The sequence below is a fragment of the Eulemur rufifrons genome, chromosome 14 (assembly GCF_041146395.1).
Source record: "Eulemur rufifrons isolate Redbay chromosome 14, OSU_ERuf_1, whole genome shotgun sequence".
NCBI lineage: Eukaryota > Metazoa > Chordata > Mammalia > Primates > Lemuridae > Eulemur > Eulemur rufifrons.
The window spans coordinates 35,181,452-35,206,372 of NC_090996.1; the positions used below are offsets into that span (position 1 = coordinate 35,181,452).

General features: G+C 60.2%; 2 protein-coding genes across 15 annotated transcripts in view; one reads left to right on the forward strand and one right to left on the reverse strand.

Annotated features, from left to right (window-relative positions):
* Positions 1–17,406, reverse strand: part of TSC2 (TSC complex subunit 2) — a 35,564-nt gene extending 18,158 nt beyond the window's left edge. For 8 of the 9 annotated variants that reach the window (XM_069487077.1, XM_069487076.1, XM_069487075.1 and 5 more), the window contains exons 1-17: positions 17,348–17,406; positions 16,648–16,814; positions 15,043–15,129; positions 13,322–13,432; positions 12,369–12,513; positions 11,372–11,489; positions 10,905–10,953; positions 10,421–10,546; positions 9,982–10,055; positions 8,740–8,866; positions 7,772–7,915; positions 6,763–6,900; positions 5,729–5,832; positions 5,347–5,428; positions 4,079–4,234; positions 3,536–3,652; positions 170–292 (exon numbers count right to left, since the gene is read on the reverse strand). In XM_069487077.1, coding sequence (XP_069343178.1) covers positions 170–292; positions 3,536–3,652; positions 4,079–4,234; positions 5,347–5,428; positions 5,729–5,832; positions 6,763–6,900; positions 7,772–7,915; positions 8,740–8,866; positions 9,982–10,055; positions 10,421–10,546; positions 10,905–10,953; positions 11,372–11,489; positions 12,369–12,513; positions 13,322–13,432; positions 15,043–15,129; positions 16,648–16,785 — 1,839 coding nt within the window. In that variant the 5' untranslated portion in view covers positions 16,786–16,814; positions 17,348–17,406. Of the gene's footprint in view, positions 1–169; positions 293–3,535; positions 3,653–4,078; positions 4,235–5,346; positions 5,429–5,728; positions 5,833–6,762; positions 6,901–7,771; positions 7,916–8,739; positions 8,867–9,981; positions 10,056–10,420; positions 10,547–10,904; positions 10,954–11,371; positions 11,490–12,368; positions 12,514–13,321; positions 13,433–15,042; positions 15,130–16,647; positions 16,815–17,347 lie in introns of those variants that run through there. The other variant, XM_069487078.1, reaches the window with a different exon arrangement.
* A 167-nt stretch (positions 17,407–17,573) lies between these two features.
* Positions 17,574–23,802, forward strand: NTHL1 (nth like DNA glycosylase 1). Of its 6 annotated transcripts, none has more exons than XM_069487087.1 (6): positions 17,574–17,704; positions 18,769–19,007; positions 19,376–19,546; positions 20,425–20,584; positions 23,396–23,501; positions 23,579–23,802. In XM_069487087.1, exons 1-6 carry the CDS (start codon positions 17,590–17,592, stop codon positions 23,700–23,702), a joined length of 915 nt encoding a protein of 304 aa, XP_069343188.1. In that variant the 5' UTR covers positions 17,574–17,589; the 3' UTR covers positions 23,703–23,802. The 6 variants fall into 6 exon arrangements, with proteins under 6 accessions (XP_069343188.1, XP_069343186.1, XP_069343187.1 ...); XM_069487085.1 differs by having other exon boundaries at positions 18,772–19,007; positions 19,373–19,546; positions 23,396–23,503; positions 23,579–23,790; XM_069487086.1 differs by having other exon boundaries at positions 19,373–19,546; positions 23,579–23,766.
* Positions 23,803–24,921: the final 1,119 nt, after the last annotated feature.

Consider the following 24,921-nt stretch of genomic DNA (forward strand, 5'->3'; position numbering starts at 1 on the left):
CATGAGCTACAGGCAGAGGAAAGGGCAGCAGGTGCTCAGGAGGGGACAGTCTGCCGAAGGTCCCTCCCTGGGTCACTTGCGGCCTATCCAGCCTCCCAGCATCACATCCACCAAGACTGAGGCAGCTCGCTGGGCCCCCAGGGGAGCCACTGCCGCCCGCCCGGCGCACCTGTAGCCGGATGCTGCTGGCAATGGGAAGAGTGTAGCTGTGCTTGTAGTGCAGCTGGACGTGGCTGACGAGCGTCTCGTACACACGCACGGCGTGGCTGGCGGGCAGGGTGTACAGCTTGGTCTGCAGGAAGGGGCCTGATCACCACAGGGCGGGCAGCAGAGGCCACCCGGGGAGACGGCACCGGTGCCCGGGGAGGAGAGGGCCCAGGACGGCCTCTCTAGAAGGCAAGTGGCAACATCTTCCAAGCTCAAGGCACCACCCTCTCACCCACCAGTCCCACCCCAAGGGCTTCCTCTGTCTGTAACAGCAAAAAAACAAAAACACCACCACGCCCATCTCATCAGCAGGGAATGATCAATAAATTAGGAAAATCTGCCCAGCGGAACACTACCTAGCAACAGCCTAAACCAGGTGCACATGTGCTGAAAGCAAGCTCGAAGCAGGGGGTGGCAGTGAGGCTTGGTTCCCCCAGCTGTGGGCTGCCACCCCCACTGGAAGCCCTCACGCCCCATCCTGGCAAGGCCAAGGGCACCTCCCCGACAGGTGGGGCCACAGTGAGAGCCCTCAGTGCAGCCAGCAACCTTGCGGGGGGCTGGCAGGGGGACTGGGGGCTGCAGGGCCAGGCCAGGGAGAGGCAAGAGGGACCCAGCTGCAGCCCCAGGGACCCCTGTGGTGCTCTGCACCTTGGAGATAAGTAATGATGCTTAAAAAACTTATTGCTGTTATTCTTTTTAAAGAAAAAAGCTATTTTTCCTTGTCTCTAAACTCAGGATATGAAAGCACTATCCCTGCCTTGGGCAAGGAAAAGGTGGGATGGGGGTTTGACACAGCACGTGGGAGTTCACAGGCCCTTCCAGGAGGGGCACACGGGACTCGGAGCAGCTACGGCTCTGCGGGGCCTCTGGGTGGGAAGGAGGGAGGGAGCCGAGCTTTCCACTGCGTTCACGCTGCTAACTCTTCACTGCGACGCGTCGTTAGCCAAACGCACACGCAGCTGACCCCTGAACGCAGGTCTGAGCTACGTGGGTCCACCTATCCCCCGAGGCAGCACGACCAACCCCTCCTCCTCTTCCTCAGCCTACTCAACGTGAAGGTGACCAGGATGAAGGCCTTGATGACACTCCACTTCCACTTTATGAATAGCACACGTATTTTCTCGTCCTTCTGATTGTCTTAACGTTTTCTTTTCCCTGTCGCACTTTATCGTAAGAGCACAGTATGTGACACACACCACCCAGGATGTGTTAGTGGCTGTTTGTGTTATCGGTGAGGCTTCCAGTCAACAGTAAGCTGTTAGTCAACTTTTGGAGGAGTCAAAAGTTAGATGCAGATTTTCAACTGCGTAAGACGTTGACACCCCTAACCTGTGTTGTTCGAGGGTCAAATGCATCACTTTTTAATTATAAACAAAGAAATGCAAAGAGCCAGGCCCAGGACTTTGCCTCAACTAGGAAACGGTTCAGTTCTGTGGCCCCGACCCCGGCCTCCAGGGCTGCATTTCCAGGTAAGGGCGACGGAACATCTTTCCCCACCTCCACGAGCACAGAAGGTTCCCAGCTCTTGCAGGCCACGGGCCGCCCGGCCCAGCACGGCCCCGCCTGACAAGTCAGGGCAGCAAAGAGCACCGGGCTCTGGTGGGTGAGACACCGAGGATGTACTGTCTGGCTTTTACCAAGTGTCACTTTGAACTTCCATGACAGGAAATAAAAATCCATCACTGGCCGGGCGCGGTGGCTCACGCCTGTAATCCTAGCACTCTGGGAGGCCGAGGCGGGAGGATCGTTTGAGCTCAGGAGTTCGAGACCAGCCTGAGCAAAAGCGAGACCCCGTCTCTACTAAAAATAGAAAGAAATTATATAGACAGCTAAATATATATACAGAAAAAATTAGCCGGGCATGGTGGCGCATGCCTGTAGTCCCAGCTACTCGGGAGGCTGAGGCAGGAGGATTGCTTGAGCCCAGGAGTTTGAGGTTGCTGTGAGCTAGGCTGACGCCACGGCACTCACTCTAGCCTGGGCAAGAGTGAGACTCTGTCTCAAAAAAAATAAATAAATAAATAAATAATTTAAAAAAACAAACAAAAAAAAAACACCACAGTGAGATACTACCTCACACCCACTAGGAGGGTTATAGTCAAAAAAATAGAAAATAGGCCGGGGCCAGGCACGGTGGCTCATACCTACGATCCCAGCACTCTGGGAGGCCGAGGCAGGAAGATTGCTTGAGGTGAGGCGTTCGAGACCAGCCTGAGCAAGAGAGATCCCGTCTCTACTAAAAACAGAAAAATTAGCCAGGTGTGGTGGCACATGCCTGTTGTCCCAGCTACTCGGGAGACTGAGGCAGGAGGATCACTTGAGCCCAGGAGTTTGAGGTTGCTGTGAGCTATGATGATGCTACTACACTCCAGACCAGGTGACAGAGTGAGACTCTGTCTCAAAAAAGAAAAAAAAAATAAATGCCATCAAGGACAATTTCTCTCTGGTGGCGAAACCAGAGCCCCACACATGGCCAGTGAGGGTGGCAGATGGCGCTGCCCTGCAGGGAACAGCCTGGCAGCTCCTCATCACGTCACACTCACACACACACACACACACACACACACACACGAATGACAGGCCCGGCAGTGCCACGCCTGCTGCAGACCCACACAAACGCTGAACGGACGTCACAACAGCCAAAAGGTGGAAACAGCCCACAAGTCCGCCAGCGGATGGATGCGTCAACACCACGTGGGCCCTGCTCACAAGGGAGTGTCACCCAGCACGGGAGAGAAGCACTGACACCTGCTACAGCACGGGTGACGCTGGAAAACGCTAATCCGGGTGAAATAACAGACACAGAAGGTCACACACGACATGATTCCATTGCTACGAAACGTCCAGAACAGGCGAATCCACAGAGACGGAAGAGGACTGGGGTTGCCTGGGCGGAGCGATGGGGTGTGCGGAGCGACTGCTGCGGGTGCGGTCTCTCCGCGAGGGGTGCAGCGCTCCGTGCACACACTGACAACCCCCGGGCCGCTCGCCGCACACAGTGAGCTGCATGGCCTCCGCGTGACATCACAACACACGTACCCAACAGCTGTGGGGCGGGACGGACGCCACCTTCCCCACCTCGGCTGCGTGGCCAGAGCCAGGGGACGCCTGCACTGAGGACGGGAGGCGGCCCTGGCCCTGGCTCAGGAACGTCTCTGCAGAGACCAGCTCTGGTCAGGAGACGCTGACCCACTGCATCCCTGCCGTCACCACGACACCCTCTGCAACCCCAGGGGAGACAGCCCAGAGAAGCGGACTGCAAGACACAGCAGGAGCTCGAGCGCCGGCCCCACGGCCTCCCAGGAGGCCCACCCTCACGGGCACCCACCTGGAGGATGACCAGGAGCCCCAGAACGGCGGTCTTCACGTCCTCCAAGGAAGCCGAGTACGTGGCCACGTCCCTCTCCTCCAGCTCGGGGGGCGGAGACAGCGAGCGGGCCATGACCTTTACAGAGAAGACGGGGCTGAAATCCCGCTCCCTGCTCTCTGCAGCAGCCACTGTCACGTCTGACACACTCTCCCACAAATACCTCCTCCCTTACGTCTCAAAAGGAAAGGTGCACGTCACACCCTGCGTGACTGTGCGGAAACCGAAACGCACGTCCCAGGCAAGTGGAAAAGCTGCAGGCTGTGCCGCACCCAGCTCCCGGCTACCACGGCAGCGACCGACACCTGCTCCAGGCAGAGGCCCCACAGGCACCTCCTGACACCACCCACCCTTGCTGGGAGGGAAGCGCTGGCTGCAGAGACGGCCACTCGGTCACTCTGACGATAGGGAGACAGGGCCTAGAGGCTGTTTCCGCCCACAGGGGTCTGCCACAAAGAAGGGGCCCCTCTGGCACCCCAGCCCTGGGCCCCAGGTGGCCCTCACCTTCTCGATGATGTCCAGCAGACTGTTGAAGTGGTGGGTGTGGCAGCCTTCGGCCAGGTCCACCAGCAGCTGGGTGGCCAGCTTCCGGACCTGGGGGTCTTTGTCCTCAGGGATGTGGGACAGCTGTGAGATGACCACTGAGTTGATCAGCTCCTCCTGTGCCGGCACAAGCAGGCAAGGTGAGCCCTCAGCCTGGCAAGGGGCGCGTTTCACGACACCTGAATTCCGCCAGTACCAACCAGAAAAGAGCCGCGGTGCTACGGAGACCGGAGGGGCGCCGGGCAGGGGCGCATCAGGCCTGCTGAGCCAGCTCGGAGCCCCCAGGCCCTTCCCCAGGGCAGCCCGTCCAACCCCTCGGTTCAGGACAGTGACGGCTACATGGTGGCCTGGCACAGGCACGGCCACGGGCTCTGATGTGGCGTAGCCAGGCAATGTCCCTGGCTTTCCGCCGTTCCACATCACGATTACGGACACCTGCTGTGTGGGGGCTGCGTGTGTGCTGAGGCGGGGAGACCCTGACATCGTGAAACCTGTGTTGGGGACGCTGTGGTGACAGCCCTCACAGAGGCAGGTGAAAATGCCACAGCAGCAAACAGCGGGACAAAACCAGCCCTGACGAGGACCGGGGGACCCACAGGGACTTCCCGGAAGAAGCGCTGAGCTCAGCTTCACGGGACTGGGGGACAGATGGGCAGAATAGGCAGAGGCCACCCAGGAAAGGGCCAGCTGAAGGCCGGGTATGCAGAAAGGGGAGGGGCTCAGAGCCACATCTCCTGGCAGCAAAGGCACAGCCGCGGGCACACCCCGCTGTCTTCCAAGCTGTGGCCACAAACCCCACAGGGTGGAGAGGACGCTGGCAGTGGAGAGCAGCTGGTGAGGGGCAGGCTGCGGAGGGTGAATGAGATTACGAAAACAAAAAGAAACGCCCCCAAGTGACACTGGCCTAAACTTGGGACAGAATTCTCTGGAGGCTCCTGCATTCCGAATAACCACCCTGAGGGCGGGAATCCTGCCCTCCCGGCTACTTGGAGGCACTTCTAGGCCCAGGGCAGGCCTGGCAAGGGCACCCCAGGATGAATAAACGAACCAACAGGGGAGGAAACAGACAGAGCTGGCTGCAAGCTGCCGCGGAGGGGCGCTGGATGGACCAGAAGTCCCAGGCAGACTCCAGGCTGCTGGAGCCTGCACAGCAAGGCAGAGCCGGGCAGCTCCCAGAGCCGCCCCCCCCACTCCGCCCCGCCGCAGACACGGCAGCTGTGGACACGCACCTCGTAGAACTGCCTGTTGATGAGCAGCACAAAGGACAGCACGTCCAGCGCCTTGATGCGCACGGCGCCGCGAGACTCACTCCTGCGGGGGAGCAGCCGGCTGAGGTGGGCTGTAGCGTCCGCCGCACCCCCACCGGGCCCACCCGCAGGCAAGCCTGACCCCAGCATAAAGGGGCAGAGAGCCCTGCCGTCCGGGCCATCTTTCGAGACGAGCAGCATGCAGGAAGGAGCAAGACCCTGTCCTGCTGGAAAACCACCTTTCCCTGCTGAGAGCTGCTACTTTCGGGACTCAGCAAGGACCGCCTGGACTCACTGGGGTCCTGAGACCAGGTGTAGGCGGTCCCAGAGAGCAGATGCAGGCTCAGGCCCCAGACCCCGCTACCTGAAGAATCTCTCCATCAGCAGCTGCAGGTTCTGAATCCAGCCGTCCTTTGCCGGGTGAATTGACTGAGCTCTGTAGGATATTAAGTTTAAGAGGGAGGACTCCTGCCGAAAGAAGAAAACGCTGGCGTCAATGCGCCGCTCTGCCCTCTTGGAGGTTTTCCTATCAACACAGGCCACCGGGCTGGGCGCGGTGGCTCACGCCTGTAATCCTAGCACTCTGGGAGGCTGAGGCGGGAGGATCTGTCAAGGTCAAGAGTTCGAGACCAGCCTGAGCAGGAGCGAGACCCTGGCTCTACCGAAAATAGAAAGAAATTATATGGACAACTAAAAATATATAGAAAAAATTAGCCAGGCATGGTGGCACATGCCTGTAGTTCCAGCTACTCGGGAGGCTGAGGCAGGAGGATTGCTTGAGACCAGGAGTTAGAGGTTGCTGTGAGCTAGGCTGACACCACGGCACTCTAGCCCAGGCAACAGAGTGAGATTCTGTCTCAAAAAAAAAAAAACAAAAAAAAAAACACAACAAATCAACCAACCCCACAGGCCACCGGGCTGCGACCCGGGAGGAGTCTGCTCAGGGAGAGCAGCCACTTGAGGCCCTGGTGCGGAGCCCGTGTGCACCAGGTGGGCCTGGCAGTGGGGAAACCGGTAAAAACCCCAGCAAACGCCTTGCCTCAAGCTGAGTGTTCCTGGCAAAGCCACTGCTGCCTTCTGCGAGCAAGAAGGCTCCCTGGAGCCGGCCCGGAACCCTCCCCCGAGCAGGTGGGAGGAAGTTGATGGTTCGGCTCGCGCTGAGCACATCAACAGACCCACACGCGTCCAGCCTGCTGCCGCCCTGGCAGCTGTCCCTGCTGGAGCCCAGAACCGCGAGAGCAGGAGCCTGCCCAGCCCTTCCCTTCAAACGCTCGGGAAACGGGGCTCACTCCTGCAGCCAAGGCCCCTGGCCCCCAGTGTCCTGGCCCCTGCCCGCAGCCTGACAGAAACCACCTCACTGGCCTGGGCACCAAAGGCCCCACCCGGGGGGCATCTTACAGGCCTCTGGTCCGCACAGCTCTCCACCAGCTCAAAGTATCTCTCCCGGGAGCCATGGAACTCGTTCTGATCACACAGCTCCTCCACGGTGGTCAGCAGGTCATGGACGATGGTCCTGAGCTCTGGGCTGTCCAGGCACTGCAGCACCGAGGTACGTGACACGCGTTGACCCCCGTCCTCGAGCTTGGCTCCACACAGGCAGCAGCCCAGCACCCCCTCAGGCCTTCCCCCTGGGCCACGCTGGGCCGTGTGGGCAGCCGCCTGCTCCTGCCTGTCCCCATCCCCAGGGAGTCCTGGCTGCGCCCACGTGGCCAGGCCCGGGGGGAAGCACGGGCAGGAGGCTGAGTGGCTGCAGCTACGAGCCCTTTCACGCCTCTCCCAGGCTCCAGCATCTCCTAGAGGCCCAGGCGCATGGCCGCTGCCCCGCCGCTCCAGGCTGAAGCACCGCCTGGCCAGTGCGCAGTGGCAACGGTCCGGCCCAGCACCCAGCCCTGAGACAATGAGACTTCAGTCCCTGCTGAGTCCCAGCCCATCCTTCCCAGCTTGGCAGCCTGAATGTCACCCACCCCAGGCCTCTGGGAGAAGGCCCAGGCCTCGTCCCCCCAATACCCCTGTATCGATGGGCATGTGCGTGTGGCCGTGGCACCCTCTCTAGTGCTGTGGTTCACACACTCGACTAAGCTGTCCTCCTCCAACATGACGCCAAAGCGGCAGCGGCATCCCAGGTCCTCTGGGAACTGCGCTCAGGGTCCACTCAGGCCGTGGAGGCAGCCTGCAGTGTCACTCTGTGGACCCTGGGCAACACAGGCCCAGCCACTGCACACCTCTGCACATTCCCCCGGGGCCAAAATGACAGCAGAGCACGTCTGGAAAATCCAGACCTGTCTTCAGTAGAAGACGAGCTGGCAACACCGAGAACCAAGAAGACACAGCTCCAAAGTCTCTGCGGGACCCAGGACAGGCCGAGACACAGAGCGCGCCACCTTCCAGGTGGGACGAGCCTGCCTACCTGGAGCTGCTGAAGCAGCCGTTCCATGATGTTCAGCAGAATGTCCCACGTCACGGCCTGGAGCTCCTTCCTGTACTTCTTGATGAGCCTAGTGATGGACAGGACGATCTCGTAGGACACCACCTCGTTCGGGCAGGTCATGGCCTGGAACACGAGCCGGGGCACAGTCAGTGGCTGCTCCTCACGCAGGAGGCCCCTCCGTGTGCCCTCGGACCCGAGTGCAAGACGCCTGAGCGGCACCCAGCACACACACACCACGGCCACAGGAGAGCCGGCGAGGAGCCCGCCCTGGTCCAGCACGGCCGGGACCCAGACAGGGCCCCAGAGCCTCCAAATGGCCGACTGGGACAGACCAGAAACTGAATTCCGGGCCCCTCGCGTATCAGCCCCGCAGGGTCTGAAGCTACCACCCAAGTTCTGACACGAGCAACGCAGAGACCACGCCGTCCACAGCCCCTCCTGAGGAGCAGGGGCGCAGCAGAAAGAGCAGCGGGTTGGGAGGTTCCATGTGACTCGGGACAAGATGCAGCTATTGAGCCACTGTTCACTGTAAAATGAGGACGTTACAACCACCCCCACCCACCAGGAACCCCCGTGAACCAAATGAGAACACGCAGAGAAAGTGCTCTGGACACCACAGGGCACTGTGGAAACCGCAGCTAAGCTGCTGGCATCATTCCAGAGAGAGCAAGATCATCACTTGACAAGCTACAACTGTCAACAGTAAAAGACTCGCTAGCGCAGAGGGAACGCTGAGCGGTTTCGATGCTAATTTGCAGGAGATGAAATTCATAAGATACAAGGTTTGCCTGAGAATAAAGCCTTCGAATGGCCCTCAATCTCGTCGCCAGCTGAGAAGCAACTGACTGGAGATGCCACCGCAAGCCCCTGGCTCGGCAGGTGGGCGGGCAGCCCGAGGGGAGCTCTCCCACCCTGGCCAGGTCCCTGTGGCACGGACACCGCGTTACCTGATAAAACGAGGGCAGCACAGAAGTCGGGGAGTTCTTGAGCGAGTATAGCCGGTGGGCTCCCCAGAGAGCCATGCCCACAAAGAACACGGCTCCTCTCAGCAGCGGGGCGTCTTCCATGTAGGCTCTGAAAGCATTTCCCGCAAGAACGCACGTGAGCAGAGCCCGTGTGAGGCTGCGGGGCCGGAGGCTGGGCTGGAGCTCCTGCAGCGACTCCAAGCCCCGGTGCTCGCGGAGAAGCAAAGCTGGGAAGGGGCAGCAACAGAGGCCGTGGCAACCACCTGATTCATTCGTGTACAATTAGTCAGCGTTGACCACGCCGTGTGCCACAGGTCATGCTAGATGCCAGGGACTCAAAGAGGGGCAAGAGACGTCCCTCAGCCTCACGTGCTCACACTCAAGGGATGCAGACGCCAAAGACCCTCATGAGTGCAGAATCTCTACCTCAAATCCCAGCTAAGGAGGTCATGGGATAGGAGAGCAAGTCCCCTTAGGGAGGCCAGAGAATTACCCAGTGTGCTAAGACCTCAGGGAACACTCAAAGCAACTTGGCAAAGGCAGAAGAACCTTCTAGCAAAAGGCAATGGTATGTGCAAAAGCCCTTGGTGGGCGGGAGAAGAACAAGATGGAGGGAACGACAGGCCCAGGGGGCTGAGCCAGCTGGGCCCCCCAGGGCCATGCTCCACAGGGAGGAGCAGTGTCTGAGGGTGCTGGGAGCCATGGTGGCTTTAGGCAAACGGTGACACGGTCAGATCTGTGTCAGAACAAGGCCACTTGGCTGCTGTGTGGAGGAATGTACTTCAGGAGGCAAGAACAAAAGCAGGAGAGAAGGTGAGGGCCAAGGGCACAGCCTGGGAGACCAGGACGTGCAGATCTGAGCCATCTGCCAGGCAGCGGCAACAGGGCTTGCGGTTTGGCTGTGGGAGGAGACCAGGGTGGCGTCGAGGCTAACACCTCGCATCTGGGGGCCACACTGGAGAACGTGCAGACGTGGCGAGGCGGGCTCCGCGTTTACTTTGGACGTTCTGATTTGACTGACACAAGGAGAGAACAAGAGATCCCATGTGTGAGATAAATGCCCAGCCTTAGTGACAGCTTCTGGAAGAGCCACCAAAAAGGAGATCTCCGAGTGAGTCCACGCTAGGCAGGCGCCAACATCAGGATGCAGGCCTCCCCCCGAGGGCTTTCTGGTGGGGGACTCAGGCTGGCGCCCCGTGCCCACCGCCCAGCCTGTGCACTCGCCTGTCCTCCATGACTCGACACATGTTGTAGATGGCGCTGTGGCCAAGGTGGGTGCCCAGGAGGTTACGCATCAACTGGGAGACAAAAAGCACATCATCAGGGACCGGCAAATACAAGCCCCCGCCCCAAAGCCCAGCCCCTCCACCAGCCCTGTCTGGCCTGGCCAGTGCTCTGCGGCCGCCCTGGGTCCAGCCAGCTGCCGCTGTCTCTTCCCAAACACAGAGGCAGCAGAGTTCTCACAACACACCAAAACCCTGACCTTGGCTCAACCGCCTGGGAAAATGCCACTGGACTTTCCTCAACAAGCCATTGTCTGGCCACCCCGAGAATCAGACAGCCATTCATGCAGACAGGCTGGCCCTTGTCTCGTCCGTGTGCCTGGCTTAGGACCTCATGCTGGGGAAGAACTCTCCAGGACAGCAGTTTCAGAGACGCCCACCTTCCAGCAAGGCTCACAGAGCTCCTTGACGTTGATGGTGCGGCAGAGGGTGACGATGAACAGCGGGAGGCTCTCGGCCGGCAGGCAGTTGTAGCAGACCACGGCATCCAGCACCTGCAGGGAGACCTGGTGGGAGAGACGGAGGGGTCATGCCGGTCCTCCCCGGGCTCCCCACCGGTCCTGCAGAGGTGACGCCCCAGGCTTCCTTCCCTCCTCATTTGGTCACTGACGTGGCCCCTCCCGACTGCCAAAGCAGCCTCCCTAGGAACCACAGAGCCAGTGAGTGAGTGTCTGGGAGGCACTCCACATCCCCGTCACCGAGGTGGATGCCATGTTGTCCCATCCTGGGCTACAGCTCTAGAGCAGGGGCCATCCAACTGTCTGTACTTCCAGGGGAGATGCCCGAGGCTCCGAGATGCCAAGTGCCACGCCCAGGGCCACACCCCCAAGTGCCAGCTTCCCAGAAACGAGGAGAGTCACTGACCTCTATGTCCATGGAGGACACAGTCCGGATGCACAGCAGACAGACCATGCTGCGGAGGAAGGACCAGTGTTAGCTCGGAGACATTTCCCAGAAGGCCAAGCAACTGTGTTTCGGTCCTTAGTCACCCTGTGCAGTCAGCCACAGGAGTGGCTCATCCCTCCTGAGGGTTCCACTTGCCCAGCAAACGCTGGGGTGCGTGCTCTGTGCCACCTGCTGTCCACAGTGTGGGGTGCTCAGCACCAGGCAGACAAAGCCCCTGCCCTCAGGGATGTTATGGAATGTTTTGAAAAATAATAACAAAAAGATAATGACTAAAACATAAGGTAATGTGACAAGCAGAGAGTGGCTATGTCCACTTCCAACTTCCCCGTTTATCTGGGGGTTTCAACTCAACCTGCAGAGCAGAGCTTAAGGCCGGAGACAGTGGGACTGTTATCAGACTAGCACAATTTAAATCCTCTTCTTACTGAACCATGGATGCGATGTATTCATCAAGGTAACAACTGTTGAATTTGACCAAGTTCACCAGCACCAGAAGGAATTCTGAGGACAAGCCGACATCCATCCACTGCAGGACAAACTCAGCTGCGGAGAGGAAGACAGGAATTTGCGTAGAAGTCGAATCTACACTTGTGACACACCTCTTCCCTTAGGAAAATGTGTCCAAACCCAATTACTGCCAGAAACCATGTCATTGTTCCCCTTGAAATGACACGCAGGCCACTCACTGGGCCGGAGGAGGCTCGGCGGGAGCCCAGGCACAGACACTAGACTTTACCACTCTCGGGCTACACAGAGGGGTCTGAGCTGGGACGGGGGGCAGCATGTGTGCTTTACACGCAGAGGCCAGCCCATAACGCTGGGGGCAGACACCGTCAGGGCGTGTGCAGGAAAGAGAGCCACACGTGTAACCTTAGACAGAAAACCTGACAGCAGGTCCCCTGTGGGCACCTGTCCTGGAGGCCCTTTTCTGGGCAACAGAAAAGCAAAGCCCAAGTCAGATTTCTTTCTTCCTCCTCCTTTCTCTTCTCCACACAATAATGACACAAAGTCTCAAGACCCACAGAAGCCTCACACTGTCGGGACGGCAGGAGGAAGGTCGGGGGGTGTGACAAGGACGTAGGCGGGCACGGAGGGCGAGGAGGGCAGGACCAGGGAAGCAGCACCACCTCCCAACGACAGGACTCGCCCACCTCCTGCCCGCTCCAGGGGCATGTTCCTAGGCCCAGACACTCTGGGTCAGCGGGTCTGGAATGAAGCCCAGGACTCTGCATTTTTAACAAGCTCCCCAAGAGACTGGGGCAGATCCAGGTGAGCCCAGGTGCGCAGAGCTGAGTGGTGTGTGCGCCCCCTGCAGGCCATCGCTGTGAACTGCAGCACCCCGGCCGGCCCCAGGCCTTCTGCATCCCAGATGAAATTTGACCACCACGGCCAGAGAAAGCTCACACCCGATGTGGCACCCACCCAGTTCTTCCTCCAAGTAGGTGATGTGTCTCCCATTGTCTGTGAGGGCCTTGAAAACTTCCAGCCTTTCGTGGAGGTCTTCGTTGGAAGGGTAATCCTTGATGACCTTAAAAAAGAGGGCTCGAAGGACCCCCAAGCGGTCACCCTAAAGACAAAAACAAGGGTCGGCAGAGCCCTGCCGCAGTCTCCCGTGTGGCTGCCAAGAAGTCCAGAGGTGCAGTGGGCGCCCAGACTCCAGCCCCTTCTCCTTCCCGCAGGCGCACCCTGCGAGGGGCAGGAGGCAACGCTGGCAGGGTTGGGGGCAGGGACCAGACGCAGGACCAGCAGCTGGCCGTGCGTGTGGAGCACCTGCTGCAGATCAGTCTCTGGGCAGGTGTGGGAACAAGAGGGACAACACAGCTCCTGCCCTGCTCCGGCGCTCAGCCCAGGTGGCTACACTTGTGCTCACAGAGCAACAAGGTCTACGCTGCGGAAGCCCCAGGAGAGGCGCAGTGAGAGTGGATGGGCCTCTCTGGGCAGCTGGGACATGAAGGGGTGGAAGAAAGTGGCCAATGGGGGAAGGGAGCCTTCGGGCAGGAACAAGAGGGGATGGGTGTTCCAGGATCAGCTGGGAGCAGCTGGAACGTGAGAGAAGGGCAAGGGGCAAGGTGAGGACACCTGAGCCAGGCACGTTCTTCATGCCCCACGGATGGCTTCACTTAACCCCCAAAACACCCCAGGGGAGGAAGGTACAGTGACCATCCTCATTCACAGGGGAGGAGTTGGAGACTCTGGCTCCAGTGACCTGCCAGGGCCACAGACACAGGGGGTGAGGCCAGGAGCCCCTCCAGCAGTCTGGCTCCAGAGCCCATCAGGCACCAGACCCCGTGCCTAGCAAAGGTGGCCAGCGGGAGGACAGTCAGTGGGCTGCCTGGTGTCACCCTACACCGGGCACAGGCCCGCCCGCCCCTTACCTGCCCCTGCACGATGGCCTTCAGCAGAGCCAGCACCGCATGCCGGGCCTCTGGTGGCCGCTCTGGCTGCAGCAAATCCGCGACCGCCTTCCAGAGCGCTTCCACTGCATGCTGGCACCAGCAAAGGGGACAGTCATCAGGGTGCGGTCTCCAAGAACCGGCCCCTCAACTCAAGGACAGCACCATTAGCAACACAGGACGGAGCAGACAATGGGGTCTTCTGGTTTAGAGCCCCTCTAACGCTCACACCTCATGGCCCTGCTGCAGCCCGTGGTGACCACAGGCCTGATGGGAACGGCTCAAGGCGACTTCAAACCTGAGCAGGTCCCTTTCAGCCACCCCAGGCCACAGACGGGAACAGGCCAGGGGAGGACAGCAGGCAGGCCAGGAAGCAGCCTGGCTTCCCCAAGGCCCACAGGAGTCTCCGTCAGAGCTGCTCAGACTCTGGCGGGGAGTCACCAGAGGGGTCCCAGAACTAGAAGCGCACGGCGCACCACGCCTATGCCAGACGCGCAGCTCCGTGGCTCTTCTCCGTGAACACGCCAGCCGTGGGCCCTGGCACTGCACCCACCCTGCCTCCGCCACCCTCGGACCTGTGGAGGAAGAACTCGCTGCTCCTTCTCAAATCTGCCTCCTCTGACTCCCACCCAGCCCGTGGGGAACTTGTCCCTGCGCCCCCTTGAACTGCCACAGTGTCACTCAGCAAGCATCTGAGATGGCTCCTGTCACCTTTCCTTCTCCACGTTAACCTCCAACCAGAGCTTTCGGACCATCCCCCCCCTCCTGGGCTCACTCCTGGCAGAAGAGGAACTAAAACAGCCGTGGTCTCCTAGGTGTCGTCTGACCAACATCCCAACCCACCCAGGATGCACGGGGATTCTCACCTCCTTTGTCCCAGTCACAATACTTCCACTGTTGCAACCCGAGCAGCAGTAACACACAGACACTGAGCCTGCGGACCACCCCGGCCTCGGAGGCCGCTCGTCTATTCGCGCCATATTTTGTGCCCATACAAACAACCTTCCGAATGAGGATGCCTATTTTTTACATTTTGCCTTGGTGATGTGCAGCTTGCATGTTTGGGACGAACTGCTGAAGATGTAGTCATTCTCCCCTTAGCAGCCCTGAGTCTGCGAGGTGTGAGGCGTTTGTTCACCTGCAAACGCTGGGCAAGGTCAGGGCAGGGCCCTAAGGTGCTCTACCAGCAGCCCTGCACTCCCAGAATGACAACCTTCCATTCTGTCCCCAGTCGTCGACAGAGTTCAGAAACATCTGCCCAAGATAAATGTGTCCATGTCTGTGAGGGTGCCTGATACCACCAGGCTGTCACCTCTCCCAAAATAGCACCCAGACTGGCACACCCTGAACTGCTCTCTGTGAAACCAAACCCTTTCCTGACATTCCTTTATTTTCCCTTCCCCTGAGTTTGTAATAGGGGAGGACAAGAAAGCATGCATTTTTATAAGCCACTACAAAACCTTTCTGGGATCTGCTAGAAAAACCTAATCCCTCTGCTCTCCAACCGGACACGATTGGTCCCTCAGGGTTGTACTCAGGGCATTTCCAGAAGCTTCCCATCCCTAAGATGAAAGTTACCCTACAATAGTGCAAATCAGATCATTAGCAAAGTTAGCTATCAGTCATGCTCCTAGAAAGAGCAAACTCAGGCTTGTAAACAACCTACGTGCATCTTTTTAGCAGCCCAACTACGACAAACCTACCTCTTCAAATTTCTTAGTTTTTGCGACTTCACAAATCTGCCCTATCACCCGGATGCGATTGTTGAGGCCACATTCAACACTCAGTTCCTAGAGAGACGAAAGAAGAAAAGGGGCCGGCGCTCAGGACACAGGTCCCAACCGCTGCTCGCAACCCACCCTAAGAACTGGACGCTTAAAACAGGTCTTTCCGAAATCAAGATTCACCCAAGGACTTACTGCTCCATCTCAGTGGACTCAGAAAATGAAACTTTTTCTTCATGACTGAAAACGTTTTATCGAGATAAAACCCACATAACCTAAAATACACCATTGTAACAATTTTGAACCATATAATTCAGTCTTTTGTATATCTGCAATTTTCTTACGGCCATCTCCACTAATTCCAGAACATCTTCATCACCCCCAAAGAAAACCCCATACCAATCCCACCCTCCCCCGGCCCCTGGCAAACATTAATCTACTTTCTGTCTCTGCAGATTTGCGTATTTGGACGTTTCATGTACGTGGCCTCTTGTGACCGGTTTTACCTAGCATGTTTTCAAGGTTAACCTACATTGCAGTATGTGTCAGTTTTTTGTTCCTTTTTATTGCTCAGTCACATCCCACTGTATGAACGTACTGTTAGGTTTGTTCCAGGTGGGAACCCGAAATGTATAGGACAGAATGTGGTTAATGCAAAACTTAGGCTTGTAAAACAACAGCCGCAGGAGTCTGGAGAGTGCCCGGACTTTGTAGATCTAACAGACAGCTGCAGCCAGCATCCCTCCCCCTCCCTCCCTGACAGAGATGAAGTCTATCCCTTTCTAGCTCTCCTGATAAGGACAACGCCAGAGCAGAAGGTGGATGTGGCTGGGGCAGGGGTCTCAGGAGTTGGTTATTTGCAAAAGAATTAATTACAAGCAGCTGTTCTGGCCCACTTACTCCCTGCGGAAAAACCCTCGCTAAAACTCAAGGCTCTCCCCCTTTCTCCCGTGGACTCTCTTTTGCCTCCACCCATCTGCACCCAGATGCTCAAAATAAACAGCAATTTGTTACACGTGAGGCTTCATGTGTCTGTGTGTTTCTCTCTCTCTCTCTCTCTCTCTCTCTCTCTCTCGGATCCAGACCTAACACGTACCACATTGTATCTATCCATTCATCAGCTGATAAACGTTTTGGTTGTCTCTAAGTGGGGAAACTCTGCAAGTGCAAAAATTGAACATTTAATTATGGGCAAAACGTGATGCTAAGCATGTGTCAGGAGGATACAAACACACATGAAAGATAAGGACTTACTTCTCCCAGAACTCACAAATTACCAGGTAACACCTGGCCATTTCCCTAACCACCTGTGGAGATGATGTCATTCAGGCCATACCTAGTAAAATGGGCTTTCTTACATCAACATCTGAGTACTAACTCAAGTGTGCTGGAGCAGGTCACCAAGATCCCGACTCTCTGAGGTTCCCAAAGGAAAGGAGGACATGCCCACCTCCACCGTACTGGAGACAGCGTCCCTGTGCAAATGCTCACCAGCAACTCATCTCCCACAGAACCTAGGGCAAGACTGAACCCAGCCTTCCTTGCACTTCCCCCTAGGCCAGTAAAGACAGGCAGCTCACTCACTCTCAGGGTTTCCGCCGTGATGATGAACTCCGTCTGTTTGCCCTCTGCAGACCTGGGATTTGGCCTTGATGTTCCCAGTCCCAACAGAATCTTGAACTTCTCCTTCAAGCCTGAATCTTTGCTTGTTGGCTTGGCCATGGTGGGCAGGGACACGCCAGAGGACTCCTCTGTGCAAAACAAACAGGCATGAAGACATCTGAGGAACAGCTCCACCCACCCGCCCCGAGGACGACCGCCAGCCGCCAGGACCCCAGGTCAAGGATGGGCATAGGCTCTTCCACAGCCCGTAGGCAGAACTCAACCACAGCTAGGCTGACCCGGCCACAAATAAGCCTGGGAGTTGCCAGGCCTGGTCTAGCAAGCCGCCTGCTCAGACGCGGCCGCCCGCCCGACTCCATGCACGGGGTGGGCGGCTGCCGCGGGGTCTAGGGAGCCCTGACGTTTGCCATCTCTCTTCTCCCATATGGAGGAGGAGCTGTCACGCAAACGCCTGAAGCAGAGAGCCGCTCGCACCCGCCATGACTTAAAACCCAGCAGTGCTTGCAGCTCGGGGGTCCGGCAGAGGTGGGCGCGGCGGAGGCCCGGGACCCGGACACTGCGGGGCCCGCCGCCCCAGGAGCCCCTGCGGCTGCCCCGTCGGGGCCGGGCCACATCACGGTCCAGGCCGGCGCCAGCGGTCGGGGCGTCGCGAGCCACTCACCCCGTGCCGCGCCTCCGCGCGCCGGGCAGCCCGGACGCCGAGAAGGGCGCACACCCCCGTCCCGGAGGCGCAGCCGGAAGCGCGACCTGCACTTCCGGCAGCGCGAGCACACCGAGGGCCGGCGCAGGGCTTGCTGGGAGTCGTAGTTCTGGGTCGCCCTGTGGCGGAAAGACTGGAAGCGCTTTGTGTCACGTGACGAAGCCGCGGGGGCTGCCGGGACGGGTAGTCCGCAGGAGTCCAGCATGAACGCTTTGAGCACGAGGATGGTGACCAGAAGCCGGACCCGGGGACCCGGGATCGGGTCGCGGGCGGGCGGGGAGGAGTCTGCGCCGCTCGGGAGGGGAGAGGCGGCTGCAGGTAGCGCCGCGCCCCTGCCGGAACACGGGAGGAAGGGCGGAGGAAGGGGCCTGCAGGCCAGGTCCCCGGCTGCCTCCCAGGGCTCCGAGCTGCGCGGCCGGGACCGGGATGCAGGACGCGGCGGACCGGCAGCCACTAACGAGTTCTGTGGCCCCACCCCTGCGTGCCCACCCTGCATCCTTTTCCCAGAGGCTGGGGTCTGCTGGAGTCTACCGGGGCCTGGGCCTGCCCACCCACTCTGGTCCTGAGCGAGATAGTTTTTCCCGTCCCATCAGCTGTCCCGGGATGCTGCACTTGCCTAGGCTGTGGAGCAGACCAGCCCTGTCCTCATACAGTGAACCTGCTTCCCTCTCAAGGGGCTGGGTGCCAAGGACACACCCAGCTGTAAGTCTCCCCCGGCTAGAGGGTGCCTCTGAGAGAAAACAGCAAAAGACATGGCATTCGTTATGTTTATCTTGTTGCCATAAAGGACCTACTGTGTGCCAAACATGGGAGTCAGCAGTGAGCGACACTAACAGGACCCCTGCACTTGTCCCCCAGAACTTAGACAGAATTGGCTAGAGGGGGAGTCCCATAGGCACCCAAGGACCCCAGGGGTAGTCCAGACAAGCAGAGAGGCATGGTAGGAGGAGCTGGTGTGCAGTGGGAAACAGGCAGGTGATAATGCCAGCCAGAATAGCAGGAACTTTGATGCCAAGGTAAAGTTTGGAGTTCATTCTAACTGCAAAGGGAAGTTGCGGAAGAGTTTTAAAAAGGGGAGTGGCAGGATCTGATCTGGGTGTTAGACAGCTGTCTCTGATGCAGTGCAGAGGATGCAGAGGATGTATCGGCCGCATCATGGTAGACACTGTTACCAGACTTCGCACGTGCTGATGTGGACCTTGTCAGGGGGGCAGTGGCATAAGGAAGGATGACATGTCCCCGAGGGCAGAGCACCCCAAGTTTAATAGATGACGGACAGCTTTTGCATGAATGAGTGAGGGGTGTGCTAGCAGGTAGGGCAGCACCCATATCCCACCCTCACCTGTGCCCTCACTAAGGGGACTGAGTGGCACTTTTTGCAGAAGGAGGGAAACGCCACGGCCCTGTGAAACGTCAACGGAAACCACACAGACTGCACGTGGCCTATGAGGCCTCAGATGGTGAGAAAGGTGAGGGGGCCGAGCCCCTCAAGGTGCCCGTCTGGGAGCCCCAGGACTGGCAGCAGCAGCTGGTCAACATTCGCACCATGAGGAGCAAGAAGGACGCACCTGTAGACCAGCTCGGGGCTGAGCACTGCTATGACCCTAGCGCCCCCCCAAAGGTAGGCAGGGGCCCCACCTGCCTGGGTAACCCCCTTCCCAGCGAGACGCTTATTTCCTCTCAGGCCTCTGACAGCTTGACACGGTGGCTCTTGGCTGGCACCCTCCCCTTCAGGCAGCACCTTGAGGGGACAGTGTCCCAGAGCACTGGGCAGCATCACCAGCTTCATTGTAGCCACCCAGCAGGTCACAGGTACCTGCAGCTTAGGGCCCCATGCTCTGCTTTCTGCTGTGCTGGGTGGGTAGGACGCTGGTGTCCCGTGTGTTGCTCAGGGTAACAGATGGAGGTGGGTAAATGTCGTGGGTGGGGCCTGGCCCAGGGCGAGCACCAGGACCCACCGCCATGCTGTCCTTGTCACTGCACCAGCAGGTGCGGAGGTACCAGGTGCTGCTGTCGCTGATGCTCTCCAGCCAGACCAAAGACCAGGTGACGGCAGGTGCCATGCAGCGGCTGCGGGCCCGGGGCCTGACGGTAGACAGCATCCTGCAGACTGACGACAGCACGCTGGGCAAGCTTATCTACCCCGTAGGCTTCTGGAGGGTGAGCCCAGCCCGTGGCCACCGAGGCTGGGGTAGCACTGGCCTGGGAGCGACCTCAGGAGGCTGAGGGGCGTGGGGGTGCCAGAGACGAGAGTCAGGCCTCTCTGGCATCGGGGGCCTAGGTTCGAGTCCTGCTAGAGCGCCCCCCCATTCCTCTGCACAGCCTGTGGGGGCTGGCGCCCAGTCCCTAGAGCTCCCAGGCCTTTCCTGTTTGTGTCCTCCCCTTCCTTCCTCTGCTCCCGCCTGCCCCGCCCTTCCTCTCCCGCCTTTCCCTTTGTTTACTCCAAGCCTCCCTGGAGTGCCCCCCCCCAGCCCATCGCCCTCCAGGAGCCCTCCCAAGGCTGCTCTCCCCTCAGCGGAGCACAGGGCGGTGGGCGGGTGGATCTGTTGAAAGCAGCTTGGAGGGTGGGGCTGCTTCCCGTGGCACCAGCAGTTTGTCAGGCGGGTTTTAAATAGCCCTCTCGCTCAGGCACAGGATGGGAACCACCCGGCTGGCCTGTGGCTGGCAGGGGAACCCGGGCTCCAGCCTTCCTTCCTGAAGGGCCAGGTGCTGCTGAATCCAGCTCCCGGGAGTGGCCTGCTCAGCCTGGCCTCTTGGGGGAATGACAGGGCAGGGGACCCAAGCCGGACCCTACATACATCATGGGCCCGTGCAGGTGGGAGGCAGGGGTCCAGGCCTGCCGTGGGGCCCTGCCAGGGGCTCCCCTAAGCCTCTTTGCTGCCCTTGGCTTGTCCCAACCTCTGGGGGGTAGGGGTGAGCAGCTGCCTCTGCCTGGGTCCTGGGCAGCGAACAGGCAGCTCTGGGCACCTGTGGGCCTCCCAGGGCCTCGTCCTCCCGGCCGGGCCGTACCTGCAGGGCTGACTCCCCCCATCCCTCAGAACAAGGTGAAGTACATCAAGCAGACCAGTGCCATCCTGCAGCAGCGCTATGGCGGGGACATCCCGGCCTCCGTGGCAGAGCTGGTGGCGCTGCCAGGTGTCGGGCCCAAGATGGCGCACTTGGCTATGGCTGTGGCCTGGGGCACCGTGTCCGGCATCGGTGAGTGGCACGAACCCGTGAGCAGGGAGGGACTGGCTCTGGGCTCTCTGGCCGCTGTTGGGGTTCCCCACTCATTGTTACCTGAGACCCCAACTCCAGCTTCCTCATCCCCAGCTCAGCCCACAGAGTCAGGAAGGTGTTCCCAGTGCCAAGCAGGCCAGCCCCATGTGGACGGGCCTGACGCAGGGTTCGTGCCTGCTGAGCACCTGCCACGTGCTGGGCTCTGTGAGAGGCCACACCTGTCTGTGCTGTGTGCAGGAGGGACACGCTCCCCCAGGGGTGGAAGGGGTGGGCTGGGGGCATCTGGGAAGACTTCCTGAGGTCACATTTCGGCTGGGAGGCAGGGTTGGCCAGGCCAAGAGGAGGAAGTGCATTCCAGGTGGAGGAACAGTATCTGCTAAGCCGGGAGGAGGGGAGAGGGCCAGGAGTAGGAAGTGATGGGATGAGAGTGGCAGAGTGGGGAGGTATGGGGAAGGCGGGGGGTGGCGGAGGGAGGGGGAAGGGCGGTCTCTTGGGCAGGGGGTGAGGGGACAGCAGAGGGAGAGGCCTCCCTGGACTCTTTTGCTCAGGTCCAGGGTGTCACTTCCTGGTATCAGAGGCTCCTCTGCGGTTGGGTGAAGACAGTCCCCTGGGTGGGGTGTGGAGCTGCGTCCTCCTCAGAGCTTTGTCCAGAGGAGCTGGGGCTCCCGAGGCCACACAGTGGCAAGGCCCAGCTAGCCCAGAAACCAGGGTTTCACCCCCACCTCTGTGCACACCCTCTCAGCTCCTCTGGGACCCCTGTGCCTTCCAGCACTGCCTGGCGGACGCGAGGGCCGAGGGCTCCGTTCTGAGCCCTGGGGAGCTACAGCCCCCAAAAGCCGGAGCAGGGCTGGGCAGGAGCGGGCAGTGCCTCCTCCCCTTCTCAACGCCCAGCGCCACCCGCCCTCCAGCCTCTCAGCAGACACTTGAGCTTATCTGGGCGGCTGTCCTCAGCTGCCCGCCTCCCAGAGTGCTGCGGGGGAAGGGCCCCCTGCACACAACCAGGCAGGGACACAACAGACTGGAGTGTCGGAATGTCACCCTCTCTGGTTTTCTGTGGGCCCGACCACCTGCAGGCAGACCCCAAGGATGCCTCCTAGGGGGTTCCTAGAGAGAGAAGCCCCTTCCTTAAAAAGCCAGGGCCAACTTTGGGAGACTGAGGCAGGAGGATTACTGGAGGCCAGGAGTTCAAGACCAGCCTGGGCAAAAAAAAAAAAGAAGAAGAAAAATTAACCAGGTGTGGTGGCGCTCGAATGTAGTCCCAGCTACTCGGGAGGCTGAGGCAGGAGGATCACTTCAGCCCAGAAGTCTGAGGCTGCAATGAACTGTGATTGTGCTGGTGTATTCCAGCCTGGGTGACAGAGTAAGACCCTGTCTCAAGAAAAAACAAAACAAAAAGTTAGAGGCAGAGGGTACAAGAGCCCCTCCCAGCAGGTGACTTTGGGCAAGGCACTGCCTCTCTCAGCCTCTGGCCGGCCACACAGCAGTGTGAAGTAGCCCTCGTTAACTGCGCAGGTGTGCAGGAAGCCCTCCTGGCCAGCACAGGAGGCTCACGCAAGGTGACATGCCCAGCCTCGGCCCCGGGGCAGCCTAAGGAGCGTGGCCACCTCCGTGCTAAAGAGGAAGGAACTGAGGCTCAAGGCCCCAAGGATGCGCCCCTCGGCCTTTGTGGTCTCCACACCCCCCCAGGGTACCTTTTTCCAGGCAGGTAGCAACAGGGCGAAGGAGCTGGCGTGGGGATTGGCTTTCTCTTTGGCAAACGCTGGAGGAGGAGGCAGGCTGGGACTGCAGCTGGGCAGGACAGCTGGGCTGGAGAAGGAGGCCTTGGTGAGCAGGCGCCCGGGCTGAGCCCCTGGGGTGGTCAGTAGGAGCAGGGGCCAAAGCCCAGGTGTGCAACAGCCGCAGCTGGCCAGGCCGTACTCCCTGCCCTCTCCCTGACCGCCGTGGTGGCAGGTGACCTCCTGCTGGCCTGCGGGGCCAAGCTGCCGCCACCCCTCCCAGGGCCCACACCAGTGTCTGGACCAGGAGGGGCCTGGGGCCACAGGAGGTCGAGCAGAGGGAACCAGGGCCAGGCCCCTCCTGGCCCCACCACACTCCTGGGGAGCCTGAGGGCTGGGAACACGTGCTTCCCAGAGTCCCGGGCCAGGTGTGGCGGCTCCTGCCTATATCCCAGAGCTGTGGGAGGATCTCTTGAGCCCAGGAGTTTGAGGCTGCAATGGGCTGTCACCATGCCACTGCATTGCAACCTGGGTGACAGCAAGACCCTGTCTCTAAGAGGATAAAGAATCTTCTTGGGCCTCAGTTCCGGCCTCTCTGGGTGCCTTACTGAGTCCAGGCTGGTAATCTCCCCATGCAGGGTCTGGCCCCCAGCAAGCGCTTGACACAAGGTAGCTGTCACTGTACTTGGGGACATAGAGCTCAAAGCAGAGATCCCAACCCCCACCGCTACCCAGAGCAGAGCCCCGGCACCCACACACCCAGCTGGCACCAGGAAGGCTGGGAGTGGGTCATCCTGGAGCAGAGACCCCCAGTTCACCAGTGTGACGGAGGGAGGCCTGAAGGGGTTGCCCGCACCCCGAATACGGGCTCCAGCCCTGCCCAGCAGCCGAGAGGCCGTGTTCCCTGGGTGGTGAGGCAGCCACCCCCAGGCCTGGGGCCAGGCTTATGCAGTTCCCATCCCTGCTCAGTTCTGCGGGTGGCGAGGTGGCGGTGCTGGCTCCGGGCAGGGACGGGGCAGGGTTTGGCTGGTGCAGTGCGCCTCCCGTTCACCCTGCCCTGTCTCCATCCACGCAGCAGTGGACACACACGTGCACAGAATCGCCAACCGACTTCGGTGGACCAAGAAGGCAACCAAGTCCCCAGAGGAGACCCGAGCCGCCCTGGAAGAGTGGCTGCCCAGGTGTGGGGTGGGGTCCTGGGGGGCAGGATGGGGCAGGCCCCTCCCTCCCCCAGCACTGAGCCAGCCTCACCCCACAGGGAGCTGTGGAGCGAGATCAACGGCCTGTTGGTGGGCTTCGGCCAGCAGACCTGTCTGCCCGTGCACCCTCGCTGCCAGGCCTGCCTCAACCAGTCCCTGTGCCCGGCCGCCCGGGGCCTCTGAGGGCTGTGGGCTCCGGCCTGAGTGCTGCTCTGGCCGCTGTCTGTGAAATGCCTCTGTTGGGAGCCACAGCCTGTTTAGTAAAGCTTTGGGGTCATTTGCAGTTGGGGTCTGGCTGACTTCTGTCCCTGAGCGGCAGGGGCAGGCGGGGAACCATGTGCCGGCGTGCAAAGGTGTGTGCACCCACGCTATTGTGCGTCTGGCCCCGGGCTGCCTGGGAGGCCAGGATGGGGACGTGACAATCTGGGCTGTGCACTTGGAAGGGAGGGGGGAAGTGGTGGAGCCAGCTGTGGCCAGCTGCCGGAGCACCTCCTTGGGAGCTGGCTGGGGACACCAGCCCCCTGCCCTGCCCTGCACAAGCTGCCCTCCCAGAACCTCCCCTGCTCGGACACCAGCGCCTCCCCCCTTGTGCACCCTGGGATACCTGCCCCACCCCCGTGTTTACTGAGCCCTCTGTCCTCAAAAGGGACACTAGGAACCCAGGCAGGGTGCCACAGGGCACAAGGCTTGACCTGTGTGTACCTGCTAGAGGTGGTGGGGGCCACGCTGGGCAAAGGGCAGCCCATGGGTGTCAGGGCCCAGGTGGCTCCGTGGGGGTGGTGAAAGTGGGAGGCTGGGCCTCACCAAGCAGAGGGGGCAGGGGCCCTAGGATGCGCCCCAGAGGGAGGGAGAGGTGTGAGGGTCCCAGGTGGGCTGGGGGGAAGAGGGGACAGGCTGAGAGCAGATCTATGTGGGGTGGGGGGCGGGGGCTTCGGATGAGGTCGTTTCCAGCAGCCGAGGCGGGGAGGGGGCTCCCCCAGAACGGGCCTCCTTCCTCTATTCCCCCCGCCCCCAGCTGAGGGCTCAGAAAAGACAGAGGCAGCGGTCTCGGCGCAAGGCCTGTTTATTCTGAGGGCGCGCATGCGCTATGGCTTACAGGCAGACAGCAGTGCCGGTCGTGGGTTCAGGGCAGGAGAGGAAAGGACAGAGTCGACAGTGTCCAGGGGAGGCGGGTGCGCCAGGCAGGGGCCGAGCCCAGAAGCCTGGGGTCCTTCCTGGAGGCCGGTCTCGAACACCCACCTCCCCGCCCGCCCGGGAGCTGCCCTGCAGAGCGAGGGGCCTGTCCAGAGGCTGCCCTGCTCGGGGCGGGGCCTCCATCCTGGGCCCCTCGGAGAGCCCGGACCCTGTACCCCAGACCCCCTGCAGGGTGACAGGCAGCACAGGGTAGCTGGGGGGCTGGCCT

Bases quoted from the DNA above. Each gene is read 5' to 3' on its own strand.
- NTHL1 (XM_069487085.1), top strand. From the start codon at position 17,590: ATGAACGCTTTGAGCACGAGGATGGTGACCAGAAGCCGGACCCGGGGA. The intron at 19,008-19,372 runs GTAGGCAGGGGC...TCACTGCACCAG, and splicing joins ACCCTAGCGCCCCCCCAAAG to CAGGTGCGGAGGTACCAGGT. The intron at 20,585-23,395 runs GTGAGTGGCACG...CCATCCACGCAG, and splicing joins GGGCACCGTGTCCGGCATCG to CAGTGGACACACACGTGCAC.